At 31.6% G+C, this 25,630-nt stretch overlaps 1 protein-coding gene across 1 annotated transcript in view; it reads right to left on the bottom strand.

Annotated features, from left to right (window-relative positions):
• Positions 1 to 1,175: 1,175 nt before the first annotated feature.
• Positions 1,176 to 25,630, bottom strand: part of LOC129223735 (T-complex protein 1 subunit delta-like) — a 56,712-nt gene continuing 32,257 nt past the window's right edge. The window contains exons 10-14 of the mRNA XM_054858091.1: positions 20,112 to 20,219; positions 17,929 to 18,059; positions 8,284 to 8,518; positions 5,742 to 5,855; positions 1,176 to 1,392 (exon numbers count right to left, since the gene is read on the bottom strand). Coding sequence (XP_054714066.1) covers positions 1,375 to 1,392; positions 5,742 to 5,855; positions 8,284 to 8,518; positions 17,929 to 18,059; positions 20,112 to 20,219 — 606 coding nt within the window. The 3' untranslated portion in view covers positions 1,176 to 1,374. The remainder of the gene's footprint in view (positions 1,393 to 5,741; positions 5,856 to 8,283; positions 8,519 to 17,928; positions 18,060 to 20,111; positions 20,220 to 25,630) is intronic.

Here is a 25,630-nt window from a genome sequence, read left to right on the forward strand (position 1 = left end):
AGTTTCCTCCAATTTTAATCAATATTTTGGCATAAATCCAACAATGTAAAAAAGGAAAATTTTAAAAAAATACATTAAAAAATGCTCGCAAAAATTATTTAAAAATATCCACAAAAACCTTTAATTTTTCTGCATCAGACAAAACTTGTTCCAATGTTCCAAGGTAATTAGAACATGAAATATCATTGTTTTTAACTAATTTCATGCCAAAATTTAGGTGAGCCTTCAGTTGGAAATTCATTGCTGATCAGACCATTGTTGAACAAAACTTTTATTCAAATGCATCTCAAATTTTCAAAGTAATATAAATATGATTTCCGCAAACATACATCGATGACTCACAGTAGCTTCCCATCGGGGTGCCCTTGTCTTAACTTTATGATATTACCTCGCACTCGTTTTATAAATAATTTCGTCAATTAAGTCCCAATCTGTTTCAAGTTTTCATATACAAAAAAAAAAAAAAAAAAAAACTTTACCTGATAATTCTCCAACATAAGACTAAAAAACAGAAAAATAAAATAAGTTTAAAAAACTAAAGAAACGTAGCAAAATGAACTAAAAAGTGAAAAATAATCTTTGGATGATAGTAGTTGACCAATCACTTAATTTTAATGTAACACAAAAAAAGCGTGGGGGGCTTCTTATCAGTTGTCTTGAATTTCTTCCATTTGTTGTCCAAGCAAAAATGTAAATAGACAGCACCCCACGCTTTTTTGTATTACATTAAAATGAAGTGATTGGTCAACTACTATCATCCAAAGATTATTTTTCACTTTTTAGTTCATTTTGCTACGAGAGCGTGTTTTTTTAGTTTTTTAAACTATTATTTTTTTGTTAAAAATAAACTTAAAACAAGATTGTTTATTTCGTGATTTCTTAAAAGTTAGGACATTTTGAAAAAAAAATAATAATAAAGGTCATGTTTGAAATCAGAGCTAAAAATGTGTCTGTAGTCAAAATTAAAAAGTCTTTACATTTTGCAGGCATGTGTTATTTTAAAAATATTTTAATACATTAAATGCTATTTTGCTGCAGGCTTAAGTGTGCAGAAGGCGTCAGTTGCAAAATTCCGTTAAATACACACCTTTACCTAACCTGAGATTCGATATGAAACAGGTAAAAGTATGTTATCTGCATGCAATATATTAATACTAAAGTAAACCAGCCACAACTTATAGTATAGAAATACTTTTTATTAGCAGATGGCAAACAATCAAAAATGAAACAGTGAAGTCCAATTACAAAATGAATGTCAGTAGTAATAAAAAAGAAACAAGAAACCAGAAAACAGTTCAAAATGCAGAATACAGTCGAATGTATTGGTTGTTAGAACGAGCAATTTTGCAGCAAATAATCTTTCTTCTGTTGTTTTCATCGAACAACATTAACCTGAAAATTAAAAACAAATAAGAATATTATTCAAACAGAGTTTGTTTATTTGAATATAAATGTTTTTATTTGGGCAATTTGAAAAGATAAAGCACTCAATTTTTAATTCAAAACTTACTAACCCGCGAGAAGCACTTGCACTAGATGGAAGGAGAAAAAAAAACCCCTGCTTTTAAGTTTTTTTTTTTGGGGGGGGGGGCAAAAATTTGACTTTTTTTTCCTTTTTTGAAATCTAAAAAATGAAGTCTTAGTTTTGAAGTTTGATGAAGTATTAAAATGGTTCTGGGCTTAAAATGGATTTAGATCAGAATCCCAAAAATCAGAAACATAGAGATTAAACTTAAAATTTCAAACTGGTCAGGGTGAAATATTTTCTGAGGGAAAATTGAAAATACAGCTAAACCTGGTTAACGTGAAATTCAGACTTGGATAATGATTTCATGATAACCAATGTCACCCTGACAACAAGGAGTCAACATCCGTATCATCATGTTCCGATAAACTGATTGCTCATGGGACCAAACGATTATTTCATGTGAAACAATGTTTCACGTTAATGTGATTTGACTGTACTTAGCACCATACTTCCGTGCTAAGCACAAATGTGGTACTTGCAGTAGAGCTCAAAATGAGAAATTCATGACTAAAGTTTTACAACTCGTTTCTTTGAACTCTGACTGAATTCAACTTGCGGTAGTGGTTTTGTAAATAACGTATCTAACCTACGTAAGAGCATATTTTTGTAAAAGTCTTTATTTAAAACTAGTGGTAACCGCAGGGCTTTGCCCGTAGTAGAAAATTAAAAGGTCATTTGGTTCCCCTGTATATTTACAAATAATGGATGATGAATTTCTCGCCACTTTGCTATGTTCATTTGCTTGCCCATGCTACGGTTCCAGGTTATGATAATTTGGTTATTTACTCGTCCACATTGTGATAATTTGCTTGGTAAAATGTTCTTGAAATTGGAATAGAAAAAACAAAATTGAATTTTCAAAAAATTGCATCGAGGTGCAAACTCCCATGCTAAAAATTAAATCTGCGGCAAATTTCATGAAAATCGGCCGAACGGTCAAGGCGCTATGCACCTCACAGAGATCTAGACAGAGAAACTTTCAGCTTTATTATTAGTATTAGTAAAGATTAGCGATGTAATTACAACACATTTTCTCTAAAAAACCTTTTCACATACTAGGTTAATTTCACCGTAAGTGACTATTACTAGTCATTTTTAGGGGCATCTGCACAGATACGACAAAAATAGCTAAGTAAAAAAACGTTTAACTTATCATTAAATAATACTGAAAACATCTGCTTTATTTGGATTTTGCTGTCGCTTTATTTTGTTAATACAAACCTAACAGAATCTACCTTCTGAAAAATATCATTTTCAAAATTTTGGACATTTATAACTGTAAACCATAATATTTTTTTTTCTTTCTATTCAAAGAATGTGTTGATGCTACTATTTATAATGTTTTATTTTTGCTTAAAAGAAATTGAGACATGAATATTTTACATGCACTTCAATTTTTAAGAATTTGCATTTTAAACGAAAATTTAAATAGAAAAACTTGAACATTTATGCAAAGTTGAATTAGTTTTTCTTATCGACCTATATATCAACTATTCAAAGGTAAACTAATTTTAGTACTCTGGTACACTGCCGTGCTAAACGCAAAAGTGGTATCTACAGTGGAGCTCAAAGTAAGAAATTCACGATTAAAGTTTTACAACTTGTTTCTTTGATTTGTGACTTGACTAAATGTTCAACAAGCGGTAGTTGTTTTGTAAACAACTTATCAAACCTACATAAGAGCGCTTTTTTGTAAAAATCTTAATTTAAAATTAATAAATGCAGTTACGACAAATTTTCTCTTCAAAATCTTTTCATATGCTAGGTTAATTTCACCGTAAGTGACTATTACTAAGCATTTTTAGGGGTAGATACGACAAAAGCTTAGTAAAACGTGCTTAACGTATTATTAAATAATACTCTGAACCACGCTGGAAAACAAAACAAACTGCTGTTGCCAAACACAAAATTCTAAAACCAACTTCAGAATTCGTTCTCGAAACTCCACCCACTACAGTGACGTCATATTGTTGTAGCCAATGAGAGAAGATGCCTGTTGCAGGATTTAGTGAGTTGTGTTTTTTAATTTGAAATTCGTTTGCACACGTACTTTCGACGAAAAATCCGAAGTCAGATAGCTTATTTACTGTTGTTTTAAAGAAATAAAACGTGCTTAACGTATTATTAAATAATACTCTGCTTTATTTGGACTTGGCTGCCACTTTATTTTGTTAATACAAATCTAACAGAATCTACCTTCTGAAAAATATCATTTTCAAAATTTCAGACATTTAAAATGGTGTTTTACCATAATTTTCTGTTCTTTTTATTCAAAGAATGTGTTGATGCTATCATTTATAATGTTTTATTTTCTAGATTCATTTTTACCGAGCATGAAGGTAATTTTGACAGCAGATGATACTTAAATAAAAATATAATTGGCCGTAGAATGAAATGCGTTTTTTTTTTGCGTGAAAGAAGTAGATATAAATATTTTAAATGCATTTCATTTTTAAAAATTTGCATTTTAAATAAAAATTTAAATAGAAAATGCTGAATATTTACTTGAACATTTATGCAAAGTTATATTAGATTTTCTTATCGACCTATATCAACTATTCAAAGGTAAACTAATTTTAGTTTTCTGTTACAATAAACTGCTACGTTGTTAAATATGCTACTTTACTAAGGTATAAAAGTTGTATCTACAGGGGTAGAAGTGATCAACTTGTCACATATAGGACATTTTCCACAAAAAATATAGGACACATTATATGAATAGTTTCGCTATGAAAAAAGAAATAATACAAACATATTATTTATTTATTCTTATCAATGATTTTGTTTAAAAAAAAAACCTTCCAACAAAATTATAACTTACACCTGAAATGACTTTCCTGTAGTTGAAAGAATAATTTTTGAAAAAAGTGTACTTTGTAGACAAAAAAAAAAAAGAACAAAGTGAAATTTATTGATAATTAACACAGCAACTCACAATTTTTGCAGGGATAGAAGTGTCACAAACATAGCTTATATAAATAAATAAAAACCGTCTTTGTGTTGAGAACTAACAGGAAATAACTAATGCTTTGTAGCACAAACATACAGATATTTTGTTCTATAAAATTCCACAAAAAGAAAAGATTGCAAAAAGACTATTATAACATTCCGATCAGAAAATGCACTGAACACAAACATATACCCGCAAAAACAAAAAACCAAAAAAAAACCACGAAAACAAAACCAAAAAAAACCACGCTGGAAAACAAAACAAACTGCTGTTGCCAAAGGCAAAATTCTAAAACCAACTTCAGGATTCGTTCTCGAAACTCCACCCACTACAGTGACGTCATATTGTTGTAGCCAATGAGAGAAGATGCCTGTTGCAGGATTTAGTGAGTTGTGTTTTTTAATTTGAAATTCGTTTGCACACGTACTTTCGATGAAAAATCCGAAGTCAAATAGTTTATTTACTGTTGTTTTAAAGAAATAAATTGGATAAAAAACAGGAATATAGGAAATATAGGACACTTTCCAAAAATATAGGAAATATAGGACGATTTTCATACTTTTTTTGAAAATATAGGAAATGTAGGATCCACTTTGACCCCTGTATCTACAAATTACTAAGGAAAAAAGTGGTAACTGTGCAGATACCACTTTAAAAGCTTAGTATTTATCACTTGCGTTCAAATTGCCTTAGCAAAGTGCGCAAAATGTGCAGTTACGACTTTTTTCTTAAAGCTTTTTTTAATATTTCGCATTCACAAATCGCCAAAAAACTTACATTTAGGTAAATTAAATTACTAACGACAACCTGGTGACAATAACTCAATTTTGACAAAATGTGCAGATACCACATCTGTGCTTAGCACGGAAATACAGTAAACTGCTACATTATTAAATATGCTGCTTCACTAAGGTATAAAAGTTGTATCTACACAATTAGAAAGGAAAAAAAGGGTAACTGCTCAGATACCACTTTAAAGGCTCGCTATTTGTCAATTACGCTCTAATTGCTTTAGCAAACTAAGCAAAATATGCAGATTCCACTTTTTGCTACAGCTTTTTTTAATACTTTGCATTCACAAATAGCCAAAAACCTTAAGATTTAGGTAAACTAAACTACTAATGACCACCTGGTGACAATAACTCAATTTTGACAAAATGTGCAGATACCACATCTGTGCTTAGCACAGCAGTATAACTTAGGTCTAAATTATATGCAAGCAATAAAAAAAATTATTGTCATTTATGTTTAAAAAAAACTTACAATATCATCAATTTTCATAATTGTTTGAACTGTTTCTGAAGCTAAAGTCACAGCACTAACACTGACTAGCAGAGGTTGCAACACGTTTTCTTCGAGAATATTGGTGACAGATCCCTGAGGAAAAGGATTAATAGACTATTAATGCACAGATCTATACAAGTTACATATTTTTTGCATCAAGTAAAAAAAAAAAAAAAAAATGAATTCCCAACATCAACTCATATTTTTCAACTTTCTCAAATTTTAAACAGTATTTTTGGAACATATGTAAGATAATTGTTCTAGAAAGCTATAAAATCTGAAATAAACATTATAAGCACTAAAACTAAACTAAAATTTTAATATAATAAATGAATTTGCTCAAAAAGGAATAATATTTTCTATCAATATAAATTTCCAGGTCTGATGATACTTATACTAGAAAATCGCCCGTCATGGTATGCAATATTTTGATAGTTGAAATTTTAACCCTAACACTAGTGGATTAACCCTAAACTCCAGTAGATAGCGTTAATTGTTTTCGTTTCTTCATTTCCCTGCAATGACACAGTCTTACCAGTAAAACAGTTAAGAACATAATTTTCTCCTCTAACCTCCATTTTTCATGAGACAAACAGTCTAAATTGGGAAAAAAAAATCTATGAATGTCTCGAAAATTCGATATATAGAGATTTTTTCGATATATAGAAACAATTTTTCTATATAATGAACAAAGAAATTTGCTGGGATTTGGATACATAGAAAATTTCGATATGTGGAAGTTCGATGTATGGAGGTTCGACTGTATATACAGTGAAACCTGTGTAAGTTGACCACTTGCGGTGCACTACTTCAGTGGTCAACTTAAACAGGTGGTCAACTTACAAAGGTTGATTTACATGATAAGCGATAATTCCGTGCCTGAAAAAAAAGCAGTCAACCCACAAGGGTGGTCAACTTCATTCACAGGTTTTACTGTACTTCATAATTGCTGCCACTCATGAGCATACAAATGAGAAATGAAAATTATTTTTGGAGCGCCTAAGCTCTGCTTAGTTTGCTTGGGTTTTGATTTTACAGCAGCGTTCATACTCAATTTCAGAAATAAAATGAAGGAGTTTTGGAGGAGTTTTGAAGGAGTAAAATGAGGTTTTGAAGGAGTACTAATGGGCTGTCATTAAATGATGTCACAATTTTTTAAAACATATTTGACCCCCTTTATCACAAAGTGTCACACTTCACCTAACTCGTCCTCTTGTTACATGTCATTTTGTTTAACATATTGTTACAATAACTGTGTGATGTCACCTTTTGTCGTTCTCTCTTCCCCTTGTCTCAACTCCATGAGTCCGTCTCTTCCTCAAGGCATGACATCACTTGTGGATGACCCTTTCTACAATATCTAACTGCAATTTACTAAACAATTGTTTTTTAATACAATCACTGAATATTGTACATCTACTTATTTAGTTTTAAATATTTAAATAATAATTAGACAACCTGACTCTAGCTTGCTGAAAGTGTGATGGAGGGAAAAACAATAATCATAAAACTTGAAAAAATAGACAAGCACCATTTAAGCATGTTTTACTTCACTTATGAAATGTTTTAGTCTTCTAATAAAATTTTCACCTTCAACTTTTATTACTTAACTATGATCAATTTGTAAATCACATCTTTATGAGAAAAACATAAATGCACAAAATCACTACATTAAAATGGCCCTTGTGACGAAGTTAGCTGTCAATCAGAGTATTATAAGTTACTGTCATAGAGGAAGATTATGTAGTCTTGAACTAAAAAAGAAGGAGTTTTTAAGGAGTTAAAACCAAAATGAAGCAGTTTGAAGGGCCCTTTAAGAAAATTTCCTAAATGAAGAAGTATTGGAGGAGTTTTGAAGGAGCGTACAAACCCTGTACAGAAGAAAATGTTCAGTCATTCAAAAAAATCTTATACCTGTGAATTTTTTAATTGGTTTGCTACTCTTGAATATAAAGCAATTTAGAGAAAACAAATGAATTTTAACCCCTTCCCGCTCGCTCCCGTGAAAATGCCGTGCTGGGGTGTGCAATATTAATGCGACGAAACTATTAAAACCAATTCATTTATTTTGCCCGGAATACATTTTATTTCTCTCTTTATACACCAGATGGCAGCACCAGTCCATTTTAAATGTAATTGCAGAGATGAAGAAAGGAAATTCGGTACTAACTTACCAGATTGTGACGTTGGCCTCTGTGTCTCAAGCTTTGAAATTTACCACACAAGAAAAATTTACTTATCTTTACTTATATTACACAAAATATTAATAAAATTCTTTTTTAATGTATAAAAGACGTATTTCTTAAATTTTCGCTGCCTGCCTTGTTGACTTTTCATAAAATTTTTTAAAATTTCAATCCAAAAAAAATATTAAAAATGAAAAAATGAATGCACATGTTGTTCCCCCATACACTTATTTTTATATCATTTCCTTAAATAAAAAAATAGACACTTTTATGACCGTTTTCTTGAAAATTATCCGATCGTTAAGGGGTTGATATAGTTTTTAAAAAAGTAATACCTTTCTAACATTGATACCAGCATTCTTCTCCCCCTTAGCATGCCTATTTCGGAGCTCTGTAACAGTTGCAATGGCGTTGAGTCCGGCGTTCTCAGCAAGAGTGTAAGGCACTATCTCAAAAGCATCGGCATAAGCTCGCACACAATACGCTTCTTCACCTTGTAATGTACGTGAGTGTTCGGCTAACTTCAGAGAAATTTCAATTTCTGGAGCTCCACCTCCAGCTATTACAGCTCTGAATTGGAATAAATAAATACTACATCAATATATTTTTCCTCTTGCAACTCTGAACCTCATATGAGGCAGTGAGAAGCAAACGGATGTAAGTGGACTAGTAAAATGCATCTAAATATCAGATCCTTTGGTAGGCTTTCATTGATTTTTTTTTCTTAAATAATGCTGTATAACAGCACCCACTAGAGCTACTAGTACCATCCCTTGTCCTAAAACAGAGGAGAGATTCACTTACCATTTGTACTGATTATCCAAAATTTTTAATTTTGGCGCTTACATCATTTTGCTTTTCACTGCCTCATATGGGGCTCCAACTTCAAATTGTTATATTTTGGTTTCAAAATATTTACAAATTTATTTTATTTTGCTGAACAACAAACTTCATTTATGTTAAACATGTATGAGGCTTTAAAGTATAAAAATTATTCATAAATGGCATTCCAGATGTCAATACCTTATGGGCCAATGGGTGCTATTTGATTGAGAAGACAAACTAAATCATTACTTGAATTACTTTTTCTTTTTTCATGGAAAGTAAAAATAATAATAAATGCTTCACCAAAAGAGATCATAGTCATGCTTTTAAAATTAGTTTTATACAAAAAAGATTTCTTAAGCAAATAATAAATAAAATATTGGACTTCATACCAGTCTTGCAAAAAGAAAACTTTTGATTTTTTTAAATTTAGCAAGTTGATTATAAATAAGAACGGGTAAAACAACTTTAAATCAGTTTTTATACTTCAATTTTTGTCCTGTTCAATAATAAGTGATTTCACTAACTCATAGAAAAAGAAAGAGGAGAAAATGCACTATATTGCCATAAAAGTTATTTTTCTAAACCAGGGTTCTCCGAACTTTTTGGCCAAAGGGCCATATTTGAAATTTTCTTGAGACTTGCAGGCTAATATCCCTCTCCTTCCCTGATAGAGATAGTTCATCACAGAAATAGTAATTCAGAATCACAGGCTTTTTTTTGTATATGAAAGGACATAGTTTTGAAGAAAAAAAAATCTACTTGAAATGTGCAAAAAGTAATGTTTTGATTAAGTTTTATTTCAGCATTCATAGAAGTTAAAAACAGGTTTCAAATTTTATTTCAAAACGTCGAAAATAGAACACAGGAAGTAAAACAAATATATCTACCAGCATCAGAACTAATGAGGTAAAAACATTAAATAATCAATAATTACTTAAAAATTGATTCCTAATACAGTCGACGCTCGATATAACGACCATCTCCGTCCCAGAGGAAAAGGTCTTTATAATGAGTGGTCGTTATAAGAGGTAGAAGTTAAAATACATATATAAATGCGTCATGCATGTAACGTTGCTCTAATAAAGTTGGCACTTTTTCAAAGATTCCAGTTAAATGCCTTAAGTATTTTTATCATAGAGATTTTAAAAAAAATAATGGGTGAAAAATATTATGACAGATTTTAAAGTAGAAAATATGGGAAAAAACTGATTACATACTTAAAAATCATTTACTTAAAAATCATTCTTAAAAATCATTTATTTTCTGAAAATAAAATCAAAAGCACTTGTTTGCCTTTTTAGCGCACGTGATTTTTGCAAAACACGAGTTTCCTTTGTAGTTATAGATGATAAGTAGTGTTTTTTTTTTGCCTTTGAAAGAACATTTAAAAGTCCCTTATATATTCGAAACTTTTCACACTAGAAACCTTGGTCTCAATTTCTTCATCTGATCATGATACATCAATTTATTTTTGTGCACAGTATCGAGAAATAATTCATCTTCTGACAGATGCTCGACACATTCTAAAACAGAATCGATGTTAGCATAATTGTTTAAGTTTAACGCTTCATCCAGTTTATTTTCTTAAACACATTTTACAGCATTTCATCTTCTTCATCGAAATGTTCATCTTGGATTGCCTGACTTCAGCAAGTTGCTTTTGCACTTCAGCAGTAGATTCCATTGCCTTTTGCTTTTCAAAATCAACATGATGAAAGTAATTCTTGATGGTCTTTTCTGAGACTTCATTCCATGCTGCTTCAGAGAGATGCAAAACTGTAAAGATCTTAAAAACCACGTGTTCAAACACAAAACTAACATAAAATATGTCAACCCCATTTCCTTCGGAATCTGGGAATTTCACTTTATTCCCCCTTTATTTTTTCTGTGCTGTTTTGAGTAATAATCCCCCTCCTCTCCCACCCCTCTCAAAATTGGATTGAACACTAAAGACTACATGCAGCTGTCCGTAAACAATAATCAAGGTCATTTCAAGTTACAAATTTGCTTTATTGGAAAAAACACCGGAAATAGTGTCCGCTGAATTCGGTCGTTGTATTGGATTAGAAAATACAGAACGGTCGTTATACCTAAAGCAAATTAACATTAAGTTCATAGGGACAAATTTTGGGCTTTTACCACTGGTCGTTATAATGGAATGGTCTTTATAATGTGTGGTCGTTATAATGAGCGTCGACTGTAGCTTTATTTTAGCAGCTACCAAATCCATGACTTTTTTTTTTTTTTTTTCAAATTAATCACCAATAGTTATTATTTGTGAAAAAATACCATTAAGTGCCTGTTGGAAACATTTTGTATAATCTTATTATTCCGTACTTGAAATCTTCTCCAACATCTTTTTCCTGCAGAGGAGAATCAGAAGAAATAGGACAGCGCTGCATTAATGCCGAAATGAAATGTGAAATTTTTTTTTCCCAGCTTGTCCAGCAGAGGTAGCAGCTTTAGACTCTCGCGGTTATATTTATTGGGCAAGATGGAAAAGTTTTTTCACCTTCTATCTTTTCCCTTATCGAACTTTTTTTATTCGGGATTTTATCATCCTTTATTTGTAATGAAACTAAGTGCAAAAAATTTAAAGATTTTTTTTTAAATGTAAGATTAAGGAGCATACTCGACTCTGACAGAATCCAATACGATCAATTGTATCTACCAATATCGCAACCAGAAATTTCCTTTACCCCACCTAGAAGTAAATTTCTTGCTACGCTATTGGAAGATAGAATTTGATGGAATCAAACTCGATCGAGAAGAATATGCTCTTTAGATAGAATAAAGGAATGGAATTATATGATGATACTAAATGTTTCAACTAACAGGGTTCATACCCTTTAGGCAGAAAAAAATTCAAGCACTTTTCAATTACTTTTCAAGGTAAAAAATTTTGTTTTCAAGGCAATATCATAAATTTGTACTAAAAATATTGTATGCAGATTTCATTTACTACAAACACATGGAAATAAGGCAATAATACAAAAAAGTATAGGAAAACAAAATTGCTTTTTCTACAACGAGAGACGCTTTGATGAAAGATCTACTGCGTTGAAAGTTTTTCTGAAAATGTTTGAAAAGTACACCAAGAGATTTAATTTTGAGGTTTTTCAAAGGTTGCAGCAGTCAGAGGTTTGTAGATTTTCTAGTATCAGCAAATTAATACTTAAAAAAAAACCTTTCACAAGCGCTTTTAACTTTTATGGGAAGAAACTAAAATACCCAAGTTCAATGGCATTGCCAGAGATGAGTTTTTGAAGTTTGTTAATTAACCATAATACTGATTTTTAATGATACAATTCCTTTATCACCTTCTGCACAACTGATCTTTTTATCCATTGAATAATATTATTTACACAAACATTTGGATGGGAGGGGGGGGGGGGGGAGGCACTTAGCGCAGCACTTAAGGCAGCCTCCATAGAACTAAATGGGCGTAATGATACATTTTGAATTGAACCAGGGATGCTGGTAGTCTCACTGAAGGATAGATGAAGCTGCGCTTCATCTTTCTATAGTTTAAAATTATTTTTGTGTTTTTCTGTATTGTAATGCTTCTTTAATAGCATTTATATCCCTTCTCCACCGATATGAATCCATCACACACCAAACAGATCTACTGTATTGAAAGTTTCCCTAAAAATGTCTGAAATTCTCAATCACAAAGAGAAGCAGATCACATGAGGCATAGTTTTGCAATTTTCATATTCAAAGTATATTTTCAAGAATATAAAGCTTACATTAAAAAAAATAATCCATGATTGCAGGGCCATGAGTGCTTTAAACTTTTATGGGGAGGGGAAACAAATTCCCCCCTTTAGCAGGCATCATGCCGCCTGCCTTGTCTAGTGGTCAGAGAATTCTGACTGCGATAGGAAGGTCCGGGTTCGAATCCCGGCTCGGGCATGGACGTACTTTCTCTCTCCTGTCCTTGTCCCCTATAAACGGGTCCTTATGGCATGTGTGTACTGTAGAAGTCGGACTTCACACCAAATTACTCTACAGTTGGAAAAGTGAAGCAGTGCACCTCAAATTGCCAGCCTACTTGGCACACGACAACAACAGCAGCAGGCATCATGACAATGAAATGATGTACAAATTCAACTTCATATAATTACCTAATTCAACTTTGTTTCATATACAGACGCTACTTTAAAATGTTATGTGCTCAATTGTTTAAATTCAATACCCCTCCCCCTCCCACACAAAAAAACAGTAATAACCGAAAATAAGCTAATGATAATCAAAATTATGTTTGGAAAACTAAATAAGCTTGAATTAAACAAAACAAAAAATATTAATTTTTTAGTTATTTAAGTAAAAATTTAATCGAGTTAATCTGACGTAGCATGTCAAAATAACTTCTAATTGCCATAAATATAAAAATATTTATAAGATGCAAAACGATTGAAAGCTCAGAGAAGCAAATTTTCACGAACCAAGTTCAATGTTGGCATGCTTCCCATAAAATAAATTTATTTATTTTCTACTAAATTAAACCTAAAACATGCTAATCTAAGTTGGAATATGGGAAAATAACATTCGATTGGGCAAAATATTTTAATATTTACATGATTCAAAAAGATTGAAATTTCAAACATTAAAAGCAATTTTTCGCGAAGTCCGAGTAAGTTCAATGTTACCATGGTTTCCAAAATAATTCCTACGTTAATTATTGAAATTAAATGAAAAATAAGCTAATCTAAAGTAGTATATGTCAAAATAACTTCCAATTGTCAAAAACATCTAAATGTTTACAAGATGCAAAAGGATTGAAATTATTTTCCGCGAAGTCCGAATAAGCTCAATGTTGTTATTGTTTTCAAAATATTTCCTTCGTTAATTATTGAAATTAAACGAAAAATAAGCTAAACTAAGGTAGCATATGTCAAAATAACTTCCAATTGTGGAAAACATCAAAATATTTACAAGATGCAAAAGGATTGAAATTTCCAACGCGAGAAGCATTTTTCCGCGAAATCCGATTAAGTTCAATGTTGCCATGGCTTCCAAAATAATTCCTTCGTTAATTATTGAAATTAAACGAAAAATAAGCTAATCTATAGTAGCATATGTCAAAATAACTTCCAATTGTCAAAAACATCAAAATGTTTACAAGGTGCAAAAGGATTGAAACTATTTTCCGCGAATTCCGAATAAGCTCAATGTTGTTATGGTTTTCAAAATATTTCCTTCGTTAATTATTGAAATTAAACGAAAAATAAGCTAAACTAAGGTAGCATATGTCAAAATAACTTCCAATTGTGGAAAACATCAAAATATTTACAAGATGCAAAAGGATTGAAATTTCCAACGCAAGAAGCATTTTTCCGCGAAATCTGAGTAAGTTCGATGTTGCCATGGCTTCCAAAATAATTCCTTCATTAATTATTGAAATTAAAAGAAAAATAAGCTAATCTATAAAAACATATGTCAAAATAACTTCCAATTGTCAAAACATCAAAATGTTCACAAGATGCAAAAGGATTGAAATTTCAAACGCGAGATGCAATTTTCCGCGAAGTCCGAATAAGCTCAATGTTATTGTTATGGTTTCCAAAATATTTCCTTGGTTAACTATTGAAATTAAACGAAAAATAAGCCAATCTATAGAAACATACGTCAAAATAACTTCAAATTGCCAAAAACATCAAAATGTTCACAAGATGCAAAAGGATTGAAATTTCAAACGCGAGATGCAATTTTCTGCGAAGTCCGAATAAGCTCAATGTTATTGTTATGGCTTCCAAAATATTTCCTTCGTTAATTATTAAAATCAAACGAAAAATAAGCTAAACTAAAGTAGCATATACTAGAATAACTTCTAATTGTGGAAAACATCAACATATTTACAAGATGCAAAAGGATTGAAATTTCAAAAGCGAGAAGCATTTTTCCGCGTCCGAGCCGAGTAAGTTCAATGTTGCCATGGTTTCCAAAATAATTCCTTCATTAATTATTGAAATTAAACGAAAAATAAGCTAAGCTAAGGTAAGCACATGTCAAAATCACTTTGGATTGTAAAAAGAATCAAAATATTAACAAGATGCAAAAGGATTGAAACATCAAACACGAAAGCAATTTTTCGCGATAAATCATATCGAATATATATGTTCAGAAAATTGCACTAATGAAATATTTTTAAAAGAATTACAAGCACAATCCAAACAATAAATAAATTCAAGCAATAAAGAAACTTTTTATACTTTTTCAAGGTTTTCAAACACTAGAAAATGTGTGTGTGTGACCTTTTTTTCTCCCCAAGAACTTTTCAAGGTTTTTCATGGGCGTACGAACTTTGTTTAACACGCGCTGCGGCGGCGTGCTTGGGAGAACAGTAACTTTTAACGAAATGAAAAACTTTTAAAATCTGATATTTAAGTAAAAACAATATAAAAGCGAACTAATCAGACCATAATGTTAAAAGTCTAAAGCGGACTTTACCATAAAACACGGACTTTGGCGGGAAAAGCGAACCATTTGGGAGCCCTGCACAGTAGGAAAGATAAAATGTCGGCTGCAAGTGGATCGCGGAAAAGGCGGTAGCCAAAAGTCGAGGGGAAAAGTAAAAAAAAAAAAAAAAAAAAAAGGAATCGGAAACTGAAAATATAGGAATTATAGGAACTTTTTCAGAAATATAGGAAAATATAGGAATATAGGAACGCTGCGATGCCTGGAAATATATTAGTTGAAAATACGTTAAAAAAAGTTAAATTTTCCTCAAAAAAGGCCCCTCCCCCTTCCCTGTTTCTATGCAATAAAAGTATATGCGTGTGCACGTTTGCGAGTGAAAAATTTAGACACTGCAGATCCCCCCCATACCTCTCCCCCCGTTTTTTGACCTTGCCATGGCTCTAGGGGGCCCCATCACTTCTAATGCCTATGGGCTTCCGAATCCTTAATCCGGCCTTGCTCGCAATAGACAATAAATGTGCAAGTTGAGATTTATAGAGCCATATTTCGAAATTGAAAAGATTCACAAGAAGTTGACATATATTATGACAAAAGTAGTTGGGAAAAAAAGGGTTATTGTTGAAATTAGAATTTAAATTTAGAAAGGCAATAATATTCAGGTGTAATTGTGATTTGTGAATTCATAAAAAATCACCTGAAAGTTTCAAAGAGCAAAATGGAGCGAGGGGGGGGGGAATAATTTTTAAAACTAAGACCCCTATTACTTGAATATACATATGTACAACAATAACTTTTGCTATGCATACAATTCATAAAATAGTTTATTAAGTAAAAATATTCTGCATAGAAATACCATGCCCAGGGCCTGTTGATAACCAGCAACAGGCACTGGGCCTAGCTAGGCTGGTACTGGTCAATTTATTAGATCCAAATGAAGATGAATGACCCTCCTTAAGCTATCTACCCCTTTGCTGATTAAAGCCTCTTTCAGTAAGCTCCAAGTACCCACAACCTTAATAAAGTAGTAACTTTGAACATTTGAGGAAAAGGGGAAAATTGGAGATATAGGGAGGTAAAAGCATAAAAACGAACACTATTGAATTTCAAGTGAATAATCATAACACAACCACCCCTGTTATACACCTTATTTATTTTAGCAGACATAAAAAAAATGATGTACTTATAAATAAAATTATATAAATCAACTTTATATTTAAAATACAAACTTTAAGTTAATTTGTTAGATGCTCAACTGCTGAAATTTAAATTTTTAAAAAAAAAATCTGTTATGACCAAAAATTAGGTAAAGATAATCATTCAAAATTGCAAAAATAAATAAGCAAATAATTAAACAAGACCAAGATAATAAATTCTTTAACTCTTTAGTTATTAAAATAAAAAATAAAATAAGCTAATCTGATGTAGCAGTATCAAAATAACTACTAATTGCCAAAAATATAAAAATATTTACAAAATGCAAAAGGATTGAGATCTCAAACAAGGGAAGCAAATTTTCGCGAATTAAGTTTAATGTTGTCATGTTTCCCATAAAATAAACTTATATTTTACTGAAATTAAACATAAAATATGCTAATCTACGGTAGCAGATATGAAAATAACATCCGGTTAGTGAATATGTTTAAATATTTGCAAGATGCAAAAAGATTGAAATTTCAAACACGAGAAGCAATTTTTCGCAAAGTCCGAGTTCGTTCGACGTGGCATGTTTCCCATGAAATAAATTTATTTGTTTTTGATTAAAATTAAACAAAAAATATACTAATCTAAGGTAGCATATGCGAAACTAACATTTGATTAGCCAAAATATGTAAATATTTGCATGATGCAAAAAGATTGAAATTTCAAACACAACAGCAATTTTCCGCGAAACCCGAGTAAGTTCAATGTTGTCATGGTTTCCAAATTAATTACTTTGTTAATTAATGAAATTAAACAAAAAATAAACTAATCTAAGGTACCATATGTCAAAATATCTTTCGGTTGTAAAAAACATCAAAATATTTACAAGATGCAAAAGGATTGAAATCCCAAACACGGAAGCAATTTTTCGCGATGTTGCATACTGAACACATGTTCAGAAAATTGCATTGGTGAAATACTTTTTTAAAAATTCTAAGCACAATTCGTTGATTTTTGAGAGAATTTAAGCACTAAGAAACTTTTTCAAGGTTTTAAAACTTTTTCAAGGTTTTCAAGCACTTGAAAATGAACTTTTTTTTTTCAAGCACTTTTCAAGGTTTTTCAAGGGCGTACGAACCCTGACTAATGACAAGGGCGCCCGTGTAGGGGGGCAAGTGGGGGCTCAAGCCCCCCCCCTTAGAAATAAGATATTCCTTGCTTTTAGTGCTTTTTTTCTTCGAAAAAATGTATTTAAAAAAATTTCCAGCCATTAATGAATAAGTTATTAAAAATGTCAAATTTTAATATCTCTAATCTGTACTGAAATCGGTTTCCATGGGGAAAATTTTTGAGCCCCCCCCCCCCCTTAAAATTTTGCATATGGGTGCCCTTGACTATTGATATTGCATTTTTCGTAATAGGTGTGAAAACTAGAAACTCACAAAATGTAAGTACATAAAAAATTCTTACAGCGTAATTATGACTTTGTTATTTTGGTGAACCAAAAGCTGGCCTGATGCTCACAGGTCACAATTTGGAGACCCTAGTTCTGAACACTTAAGCATGTGACACAACATAATATTTCTTACCTTTTCTTGACTAAGCATCGGATAACACAGAGAGCATCATGAAGTGATCGGTCAGCTTCCTCTAAAACAAGGTTATTTGAACCTCTCAAGAACAAAGTAACAGTTTTACCAGGATTTGCAACACCTGTTACCTAAAACGTAAAAGCAATACAGTTATTGAAAAGAATATTCTATAAAATTTTAGAAATTAATAGGCTTAAAAAAGTATACTGGTGGGAAGAAGTCTTTCCAAATGATAACTATCCAAAAATTGTTAAATGTGGTAACCATTATTTCATTTTTTTTCCCCAACCATTTTAGCTTTAGAACAGATTTAAACAAAAAAAAAAAAAAAAGGTTCCAAAATAGGCACATAAAAAAAGTTTTAAATTTTGAAAAAACTTGTTGGATTCACTGAAATTTCAATACTTGAGTGAAATAAGAAATGAAGGTTTTATTAAATTTTAGATGAAACAGATGTAAAACAGCAATGAAACAAATAAAAGCTCAGTGATTGAAGAGCATTGCTCTATTTCATCACACATAAAAATGCCAAAAAGTACCAAAAAAAAACATGGTGGTAACAAAATACTGGGTAAAAAAGTTCCTTGATAATTCCCTGATTTAGCTCCAAAAAATTTCCCAGACTTCCAGGTGTTGCTACCACCTTGAAAAAACTCACCTGCACTTCCCGTTTACATTGCACTTGATGGAGTGATGCATTTAATTTTTACTTCATTTACTTTTTTATTTATTTTGTTAGTGACTCAGAACTGTTAAATATATTGCCACTTGAAAACCATTTCAATGCATTCACAAAAACAAACACCATATATCCCAGAGACAAGCCACAGCTAGTAGGTATTTAAAAATTTAACTCAAATGGCAGTGGCTTATCCAGTTGGCCAGTAACTTTAAATCTGTAATTCAGAACTAAAAACCAGGCTACTTAAGGCCAAAGAAAAATTAAAGGGCAATCTGGATTTTTTCCTGAGCATACCACCCCTGTTAGTAGCTATGACGATATTTTAACTAATTTTTAGAAAATTCTCAAAAAGACTGCCAACATCTCCATTTAAATCATTACAGAAGACTTCATAATAAAAAGTTCAGAATGCAATTACAAACTGAAGTAAAATTTCACATTGCAACTACCTGAAATACTACAGTCAATTCGCGATAACTCGAATCTAAAGGGAACGACAAAAAACTTTGACTTATCGGAAGTTTGACTTACAGCTAGTTTTGATTTTCGACATTTTAAAAGAAAATCATCGAATATTTCAATTAATATGTACATATAACAGACAAAATTACAGAACTTAAAAGATTTTAAGCACAATATGCAGTTTAATCAAAAATATTGAGAAAAAAATCAAAAGCATGATTTTAGTTTCAATGCTGCTGGAACCATTTGAATAGAGCTGGTTCTACTTCAGGAAAGGTGCACATTTTCATTCGTTTCAACTTCGGATTCATGGATTCTACCGCTTTAGAAGTTTCTATTTTTGTTTTAATATCGTTGGCAGAGTATTTGCTTAGACATCTTTAATAGTAAAAAAAAACTCTCAGGAACTTATCAGCAAATGATCGAACTGAAGAATGAAGGGGAACGCATCTTAATCAAGGTCGGCCATTGATTACAGGTACAATCACTTGACAGCTTAAAAGCAAATTCGTAGTCCAGCAACATGTCGAAGCATAAGCAGTACAGTTCAACAAAACAAAACAAGCTTACTCATTTCCGCACGTGTAACTCGTTTATCGCACATTGGCTCAACAGGTGCTCTTTTTACTTTAGAGGTCTTGTGTGCATGAATTGCAAGTGAAGGTGAATTGTTTTTTTTTTTTCTCAGTCACTCATTTCTTTATTTATTTATTTATTTTTTTTCCGTTCTTTCAAAATAAATTTTGGGTCATCTTTGAAAAAACTTTGAATTCAAGGAAGTTAACTTCGAGATATTGAGAATAATTAGCATGGAATTAAAGACGAAGGGGTCGGGACTTGATCAAAACTTTAGAGTTATAGTAACATTTGAGTTATCGGACTTCGAGTTATCGTGAATTGACTGTATAATGAAACCATATAAATCACTAGTAAAACTAAATAGTGCAACATATGAAGAATTTTTTCTAATCTTTGCAGTTAATGACAACAATAACACATGTTCATCTGAAACAGCAAATCACGAAACTGCTATTACCTTCACATATTTTGTACCTCCAGCTTGGAATTCCTCCACAAGGTCAGCAGATCCCAAAGCTTCCGGTACAAAATGATCAAGACTGGCAATGGGGCGACAGCTTAAAGTCTGAAAAGAGAACAACAAATTAGAGAAGTTGAGATTGTTTTCAAAGATCTAAATATTTATATGTAATGGGTATTCAGGGGTAAAACTAGATTTAAGAAGTTCCCCTTCCCACAGGGCAGGGCTGCACAGGAAGGCTGAATCGAAGGGTGTCAACTTAAGCTACATATAGTACTATGCTGGGTAAAATTTATGAATGGAACAGTTTTAAAATCAAAAGCACAAAAGTGCATAAGCTTTTATTTCAGCTAATGCACAAATGACATTCAATGAAAACAAGTGAAATCTTTGAAAAAAAGATAAAAGTTAAATAAATAATATTTCTGAAAAAAATAAAATTTTCAGAATCACGGATTCCTCCACATTCTGAAACACATTTGCTCTTAGTGTTTGTGAAACACTTTTTTCTTTTTTTTTTTTAATTTCTATGCTCTATAGTTGATTTTTTCTTTGTTTCTAAAAGGTTTAACTTTGCAATAATTTCAGTACAGTAGACCTTGTTTTATGCGGTTTCAATTATACAATGAAACCTGTGTAAGTTGACCATTTGCGGTGAACTATTTTACTGGTTAACTTAAGCAGGTGGTCAACTTATAGAGGTTGAATTATATGATGAGATCAAATTCTGTGCCTGAAAATAGCGGTCAACTTAGACAGGTAGTCAACTTACAAGGGTGGTCAACTTTACAGGTTTTACTGTACGAGGTTTAAGATTTGACACCTTTATTTTATTTTACGTGGATGAGTTTTCGTTTTACGCGGATGTGGCAATGCAAACAGATAAAATTTTCCCCCTTTCAAAATTCAAACTCCTTAAGATTGCAGATTACGAGTAGTCAACTGCATTTTAGCATGCTAATAATTGAGCTTGGGCCCTGGAGACATTTTATGCGATTGTTTCCAGAGCTCTTTCCAGAAGTAAAGTTATTAAACTCACACAGTTCAGAACTCACTGGAAGAACAGCTTTTAGGAGTGATAAAGGGGAGGCCAAAACCTACAAGAATACCAGCGTTGGTGACGCACAACCAAAAACGTTCACAGTGAAAATTTTGAGCCATTCCTAGACAATAGAAATGATCTTTCTGATTTGTTAGTGAAGGAAGATTCTGTCATGGAAATGACGTTAGTGATCATGGATGCATTAATGCTCCGCAAAGAATTACAGAGAAAAATTCTTAATGACTGCCAGAAGACTACCAGCCAGTTGCTCTTTATAAACAGGACACGAAATTAATTTATGTTTTTTTAATGCATGTTGTGAATAAAAGTCGATCTAAGTACACATTAAACTTATTATACAATTAGTCATCACTAGAATGAAGTATTTTGTTATCAACAGAACCAAACCCCTATTTTGACACTAGTATTAGGTATCAATTTACGCGGCATTTTGGTGGAAGATAACCCCTGCGTAAAACGAGGATCTACTGTATATCTTTTAATATTTTCAATTCATACTAAATATGCTACATATACTGATAAAACTTAATTTGAAATTATGCTAAATACATGAAGCAAATCCTCAACAAGTAAACTCTTTTTTCAGTAAGAAATGCACACAATTATAATAATAAATAAAAGATACTATTGCAAACAGTTGACTGCTAAAAATCTATTTATTTCGAAGCAGACAAAATAAAAATACTAAATATATTGTAACTGAATTCATTGAAATATCTTTGGTATCATAAATTCTTTTGATATTATTTAAGGATGATCACTGAATTTACAATATCTAAATATTTAAAGTTAGTTAATGTTCCAAAAATGTACAGAAATAACAAGTAAATATCTGCAAAATATTGTCAAAAGAAGAAAAGAAAAAAAACTTTTCCTCCTTAATAAAAATTTAGCGTTTATGAACTTACTTAATGATACGCTCTCCCACAGAAATTTCTAGAAACAAAATTTTATGATATTTTTGGTGAAGTTGAGGGAATATAAAAAGGTTTGAGGGCTCTATCTGAAAATATTTTGACTTGAAACAATTTTTGTTTTTCTTTGGTTGTATTTAAGAAATCAAAAAGAGAAAGCTTTTGCTCTTTTCCTCTGGGGAAAATTTTCAACATTGGTTCCTGAAAAATTTAATTGGAGGTTTCGATTAACTAATTAGAAGATGAATAAAGTGTCACCAAGAGCCACCAAAATTTTTCGAATTTGAGATCCTGAAAATATGATTTTAGGCTTTGTTTGGTATAAATGATGAGAAAATGAGGGAAAGTTGTCGCTCCCTTCCAAAATCTTATTTAGGCAATCTTTGGAAAAGTAAGGGTCAGGAACTCTTGCTTGAAAATTTTTTAAAGCTATCCGTAGTGACAACAGGGAAAAGAATGGGGGTTAGGATTTGATATTATTCAAAATTTATCTTTAAAAACTACAATTTTAGGCTATCTTTGAAGGTGTTAAGTAAGAGAGGGGATTCAGAGGCCTTTCTTTTTGAAATAGAAATCTCTGAGATATTTTAACTGCGGAGGTTTGAGTGCACTTTCACATAGTTTTTTAAGTTCAAATCCTAAAACTATCTTTGCTTTTGGACTATTTTTAATGACGTTGGGAGAAAGGTCAAGGCTTGGAAGCAATCCACGCAAGTTTTTTATACTGAAGGGCAATTTTAGGTTATTAAGGCATTTGGGGGTTCGGTGAGTGTGCTCTCTGACGGAAAATTTCTATAATGAAGGCCTAAACGCTGTACTTTAAGCTATGTTTAGTGACTTTAGAAAAAAGGAGAGCATATAGGAGCTCTACCCTTCATAAAATTTAATCTTGGTCCTAACAGAGCTGCGTTGTCAAATCACTTTAAAAGCGTTGAGTTGTTGATGAAAAAGTTACATCCATTCAGGAAATTTAATTCTATTTCATTTTGAAAATTAATTCAGCATGTGCATTGTAAGTTGGTATTAAACGTCAAATAAAACAAAATATTTCAAGATTTGCAATAAAATCATTTGTGCAATAAAATCTAAAAATACATTGTCCAATGAAGGTGTGATTGTTTAAAATTTTGTTGCTTGTTTTGTAATGTCAAGTTCGACTGTAGCAGCTTAGTGAAAAATATCATCGGATAGTTGAGAGGAACTTTGATTTTTTTTTTATAAGGGGCTTCATTTAAGGCTCATCATTCCTCCAGCTCTAACCTGTCCAAGATACCCTATTTTTTCAATTCTCAAATGCTTACGCTTAGCTCTTGTCTGCACCTTAGAATAACAAGACATTCTTTGTTTTGTCTTAAAAGGTATTGTAATGGCTACTTATCCAAGGATTTTTAAACCTCTGTCACCTGAACAAAAGGGCTTTTTTAGGAACAAAAAAGCACATTTCTCAAATTTAAGAAATTGTTTCACAATGAAAGACTACCACTAGCAGCAATTTTTTGTTTATTTAAAGGATACGTAGATTTTAAGGATGTAAATTCAAGCATTTAAAAAAAGTTTTAAAACCCTTAAAACAACCACCGCTGTTTTATTTGCACTTCAGAAACTAGCGTGTAATGCTCTCTTTTTATGTACAAAAACATTATACATGCCTCAAGTTTTTGCAATGCTATATTCTAAGAGGCATTTTTTAGGCTCTGCTATGTTTCAGCATCAATAAATGTAATTGCATATCATTTTTCTCTGAAGAAGGTCAAAATGGCACCTGCTCACACAGTTTGGTAAAACCCTTTATTTTGGGTTTAAAAAACACTCGACATTCTTGAAAGCTTTACATTATTAAACATCACTATTATCTAGAAAAAGTTAAGGAAGGATTAAGCTTTTTACTAAAATACAGCAGTTACTCTTTTAGTATCACAATACACTATATTTTATCTTTCTGCTGATGCAAATAAAACTAGTGTACCCAGAAAAAAGGTCGAAAATGGATTTTTAGTCATCTACGGAGAAAACAAATTTCTATATCTCAGAAGAAAATTTTGTTTCAAGAAATAAAACAAAATGATTTGGAGTACAGAAGGTTGGTGCATATAACCTATCTAAATTCATCAAAATCAAAAATGATGCGGCATGAAAATTTCTCAAAATTTGTTGATTTTATGTGGAATGATTCAACAATTACTTTGGATAAATGACTAAGGTTCTCTTTTCTTTAATTTTTAGCTCTACATATAAGGACTATTTCCAGTAAATTTATTGAAGTAAAAAAAATATTATACATTTAAGCCACCACATTCATATTTAAAGACTCATAAAAAAAACATCAACTTTATGCCCTATGCCCAGTGGCAGAAACATTGCGACACGACAGCGACATTGTCGCAGACAACGAAGCCCTATCACGGAGAGTTCTGTCCGTGATAGGGCGGGGGGAAAAATTCGTCCGCAGAGAAGAAAAAAGAAAGAAAAAGCTGTCCGCAACTCAAGGGACATTTACTTTCATGAACTGCTGCTGCGGGGAGGGAATGATTCACGTTATGCCATGTTGCACACGAGATCCTTCCATCCTTCCCCCGCATAAACCAAAACAAAACAGATCTTTGAAAAAGCAAATTGGAAATCAAAATAACGATTATTTCTATGTATAAAAAAAGAGCACACTTCTGTGATGCAAGCGATAAATAACTAACACAGTGAAAAATTTTGCTTGTTTGTTTCTATTATATCGTTAGCAGTGGTGTTGTTATTAAGTTCTCTGAAAATGCATAGTTAGGATGTTTTCTTCCCGCTAATGACTTAAAAGAAACATTTATCAGCGAATTGAAATGTAATCGCTTCAAATAGGGTTAAGAGCTTTAAAATTATGGCCATTTAGCATCTGGTGTTAAAACCTTTACTCAACCCCCCCCCCCTCGATTTCGAATTTTCAGCGAATATGTCAGTGATATTAATAGTATTCATCATGCAGACCTGTAAAATGGTGATTTTAAAATTATTTTACTTTAATAAACGTTTTTATTTACCGTTTTTATACTTTTATGCCTTCATTTTGAAAAATGCAATATGTTTGCATCCGATATGAGAATCGAATTTTTTTTTCCTCAAGCTAACTTTGCTTTATACATAGGCAAATAAATGAAAAGTCTATTAAAGCCATCATTTCAAGATTTTAAAACAAAATTCCGTTTTTGTTCGAGTCAAAAATTTAAATGCTGAAGAAATGGTTTAATTTTAGTTTTTGCTGCAACTATGTCAATAGATAAAAATGATATGTTTATCATAAGCCTCTAAAATGCAATTCTAAAATTAAAAAAAAAAAAAAAAAAAAATTATGATCCTTTTTTACACTTTTGGAGCCGTCACTATGAAGAATTGCAATCTCTTTGCATCCTCTTTGAGAATCGGATTTTTCGAATTTTCGATGTTTAGTAAGCTTTGTTAAGAGGTAAACAAATAAATTCTCCTTTTATTTTTATTGAAATCATGAAATTTAGAAGTTTGTAACGAATTTCCGAGATTTTTAAGAGTTTCAAAGAGCT

The sequence above is a fragment of the Uloborus diversus genome, chromosome 6 (genome assembly GCF_026930045.1).
Source record: "Uloborus diversus isolate 005 chromosome 6, Udiv.v.3.1, whole genome shotgun sequence".
Taxonomy (NCBI): domain Eukaryota; kingdom Metazoa; phylum Arthropoda; class Arachnida; order Araneae; family Uloboridae; genus Uloborus; species Uloborus diversus.